Below are 4,032 nucleotides of genomic sequence, written 5' to 3'. Positions count from 1 at the left end.
CAGTGGTCTAAGGAAGCAAAAGAAAACCCATTAATTGGTCTGCTAAGATTTCTCTAGTCTGTCCCTTCTGTTGTGGATAAGCGTAAGTAAGATGGCCCCTGTGTGAAGTCTTGGCCCTTCAAAAAGCTATTTTATGTTGTTCACCTATAAAGTATCCTTGTATTGGCTGTGTATATTCTTGTATGTAGTACACTCTTTCATATAATACGATTTTGTTTCCACCACCCCTTCATTGCAAAACCTACAAATTTTGTCTTCCCACTCTTCTTTAGGAACCTTCCATATGCTAATTTCACACCTCTAATGGTGTGATCCAGATCTGAATTAGGTAATTAAATTTTTTGCCTTTCCTTTGATTGCGATTCCTAAATATTCCTTATCGCCATGTTCGCATACAATGTTTCTTTCACACTTCAAAAACTTTGTAAAACTCTTTCCGTGTTTGCCCTTTTAAAACTATTATATCATCTTCAAACTTTTATAATTTGATCTGTTTTCATAAATATTGCTCGGTGGTCTTTTGTTCGTGGATGTAGATTGCTTTCTTTACAAGTGTACTTTTTGATTAATACATTACCAATGATAATTTATGCTCTTAATCCTCTTGAATTTGAAAAACAATCTAAATCTATGGCTGGGTAGCAATGACGGTTTCATCGGCTACATAAAACCACTAATCAAAGCGGAATCAGAAGATAGATAGAATAAAGGACACTGATTTGCAATTTTCAACATGGTCAGGTCTTACCTCAATAAAATATATTGATACATCGACTTGAAAATAAATATTCCGGCGGCAGCAATCTACAACCCACAGGCAATGGCTTCTGCAATCGATTCATCTGTGTGTTCCTCCGCAAGACCGCGTCTCGCGCCTCATTCTTTCCATCGGAAGCCCTTCAAATCTTCCCCATCTTCCTTCACTGTTAAACTGAAGCTCCCATCATCGGCTTCACCAAATGCAAACATCATCATCTCAACAGAACTATCCAAGGTCCTTTACAAAGAAAGAGACTGTCTGAAGGCCTTAACAATTCTTCAAGGTGCTATAGCCCAAAAGGGGTACACTCCCCTCACAGAAATCTGCGAATTACTCATTCATCGCCTGAGTTGTGCAGGACATTTGGAGCACATGAAGGTCGTTTTGAGCTTAATGAGCAAGCCAACAGAAACAGCCTTTTACGACATCATTAAGGGCTACGCCAAGGCGCACATGGTCGATCAGGCCCTTGGAGTCCTTAACGAAATGGAGGCAAAACGACTCCCACCTACAACCGAAATCTACAACGTTTTGCTGAATTTTCTTGTGTATGAAAACAAGTTTACGATGGTGGAATCACTGTATTCACAAATGAGGTCTGCTGGGATCCAACCAAATGTTAAGACCTTCACTATCTTGATCAAGGCCTATTGTGAGGTTAGCAACATGACTTCTGTTCACAGTTTATTGAAAGGTATGCCATCCAACTTTAATTTGTCCCCGATAAAGTAACATATAATTCTCTTGTGGCTTGGTTTTTTTAGGTGGAAAGGATGAACGAGTCTTTGGAATTATTGAGGAAAATGAAGCCAATTGGGTGCACTCCGGGTATTGTGACTTACAATACGCTAATCAAGGGATTCTGCAAAAAGGGCAACATGGAGGAGGCTGTTAAACTTCTAGAGGAGATGGTTTGTAACGGGCTTAAGCCCGATACTTTCACTTTTACTATAATAATCGATGGTTTCAGCAAACAGGGAAGAATGAAAGAGGCAGCCAAATATATGAAGAAGATGCGTAGAAATGGGCTCAGACCCAATACTGTGACTTTCACTACAATAATCGATGGGTTTTGTAAGCAGAGCTGGGTGGATGAGGCCATGAAACTTCTCAAGGAGATGCGTGGCAGTGGGCAATACCCAAATATTGTGACTTTCAATACAGTAATCGATGGGTTCTGCAAGCAGGGAAGGATGGAGGAGGCTGTTAAACTTCTGGAAGAGATACGTGGAAGTGGGCTTTACCCAGATATTGTGACTTTCACTACAGTAATCAATGGGTTCTGCAAGCAGGGAATGATGGAGGAGGCTGTTGAACTTCTCGAGGAGATGCGTAGAAATGGGCTCAACTCCAATACTTTGATTTCCACTACTATAGTCGATGGTTTCTGCGAACAGGGAAGAATGGAGGAGGCTGCCAAGTTTATAGAGAAGATCCATAGTGATGGGCTCAAACCGAATGCTGTGACTTTCGCTATAGTAATTGGTGGTTTCTGCAAACAGGGAAGAATGGAGGAGGCTCTCAAATTTGTAGAGAAGATGCGTAGAAATGGACTCAAACCCAATACTATGACTTTCACTACAATAATCGATGGGTTGTGCAAGGAAGGAAGGATGGAGGAGGCTGTTAAGTTCTTGGAGGAGATGCGGGGAAGCGGGCGTCACCCAAATATTGTGACTTGCACTACACTAATCAATGGTTTCTGCAAGCAGGGAAGAATGGAGGAGGCTGCCAAACTTTTGGAGGAGATGTCTCTAAATGGCTTTGATCCAGATACTGTGGTTATAACGCGGAGCTCGAGATGTAGACAAAGCAACGTGCGTACTTGGAAAAATGGTAGGACAGGGCACTAAACCTGATTTTGTTACATATAATGCTGTAATTTTAAATCTATGCATTATGAGGAGGTCCCAATAGGCAAAAAAGCTTCTGGATTAAATGGCAGCGAAAAGTTGTTCTCCAAATATATTTACTGAGCTCCGTGCAATGCGCACGGAGGGAAGAGTCGAAGCCGCTTTAGAGCTTTTAAATGACCTCACTAGCTGATGATTATACTTACAGTATCATCTTTTTCATCTACAAGGATGGCAAGCTTAATACTATTCTGAAGCTCATTATCGCATGCATTCCAGGGATCAGACTAGAGATGGTAAGACTTATGTGCTAATGCGGAGGCTTTTGAGGGAGGGAAAATCTCATCAAGCAACGGATCTTATGAAAGAACTGGAAATATAGGGCTTCTACAGTCGAAGTCCATCACCTTCTCAAATTTGTTTCTCAAGAAATCAGCGATTCCAACAAATTGCTTTTGACTGCACCGAAATGGGCTCAATAATCTCTATATCTCTCGGGATGTGACCACCTCGACCATATAGATATGATTCATGGTACTGCAAGGGATATACAAAAATCTTTGATAATTTATATACAAGTGTTGGAGAAAGTCCGAAGTGGAGAAGCTATGTAATTAATTGAAATTGGTCTGTGAAAAGTTTCCATGTAGCGATCATGACCTTTATGACACTCATTAAATGTTTGTAAATTGTGTCTATTGGGAAAGGGAAAGTATATGGTTAAGCTTGCTATGCAGTAGCTGTGCCTTAAAAAAACAATTACGAATGGCTGTCTCAAAATAGGAAAAAGTGTAAGAAACTATCATTGTCTGACAATTTGTTTAAATAAAGTTGAATAAATGAGCTTGAATTTGTTATGCAACTGGATAAAATAACTCTTAGCGAAGGAGGAAATATATTGCAATTTCTATCATTAGAATTTCCCATTACTCCTTGTTTGGTATCAGGCAGCATTAATTTTAGCAAGGTGACAAAACTTGAGGTGAGCTTTCTTTTCTCACGACGTCAGGAGACTGTAATTGTACATAATTACAACCACAACGGTATAGGTTTGATACTATTAATTATATGAATTATTATAGCAAAATTAACGTCAACTTAGACAGGAGACTAATGTTTTCAAGCACTCTTTTTCAATTAATGTCTGCTTCGGAAATTGTGCAAGAAGCCTTATTTTAAATCCTTAGAAATTTTGTTATTAAAATCACATTTATCTATTTTTATATCTATTTTCTGGGTGGCTGTTGTCAATTTTCCCAGTATTTTTTTCTTTTCTGTGTTAAAAATTGCTCATTTTTCCAATTGTTTCATTGGCATCATCCGTGGGTTATCGACGCACGGTGCACCTATGCATATCAGAAAGTGGCAATTTTAGTGCAGGCCACATACCTTCATTGGCATGAACTGGCTAGTAATGCT

The 4,032-nt window shown here is 39.5% G+C and overlaps 1 protein-coding gene across 1 annotated transcript; it reads left to right on the top strand.

The window, feature by feature from the left end:
- The first annotated feature begins 626 nt into the window (after window positions 1-626).
- LOC149562149 (uncharacterized) lies at window positions 627-3,470 on the top strand. The gene is made up of 3 exons (XM_089825683.1): window positions 627-1,417; window positions 1,525-2,596; window positions 2,893-3,470. Exons 1-3 carry the CDS (start codon window positions 821-823, stop codon window positions 2,925-2,927), a joined length of 1,704 nt encoding a protein of 567 aa, XP_089681809.1. The 5' UTR covers window positions 627-820; the 3' UTR covers window positions 2,928-3,470.
- Window positions 3,471-4,032: the final 562 nt, after the last annotated feature.

The sequence above is a fragment of the Cupressus sempervirens genome, chromosome 4 (genome assembly GCF_028749045.1).
Source record: "Cupressus sempervirens isolate cs-2001-9-10 chromosome 4, ASM2874904v1, whole genome shotgun sequence".
In the NCBI taxonomy this organism is placed as follows: Eukaryota; Viridiplantae; Streptophyta; class Pinopsida; order Cupressales; family Cupressaceae; genus Cupressus; species Cupressus sempervirens.
The sequence above is the reverse complement of the archived record's forward strand: the minus strand, read 5'-3'. Positions and strand labels throughout refer to the sequence as shown.

Coding starts and splice junctions, on each gene's coding strand:
- LOC149562149 (XM_089825683.1), top strand. CDS start 821: ATGGCTTCTGCAATCGATTCATCTGTGTGTTCCTCCGCAAGACCGCGT. Junction 1,418..1,524: donor TGATCAAGGCCTATTGTGAG/GTTAGCAACATG, acceptor TGGTTTTTTTAG/GTGGAAAGGATGAACGAGTC. Junction 2,597..2,892: donor CGTGCGTACTTGGAAAAATG/GTAGGACAGGGC, acceptor CATGCATTCCAG/GGATCAGACTAGAGATGGTA.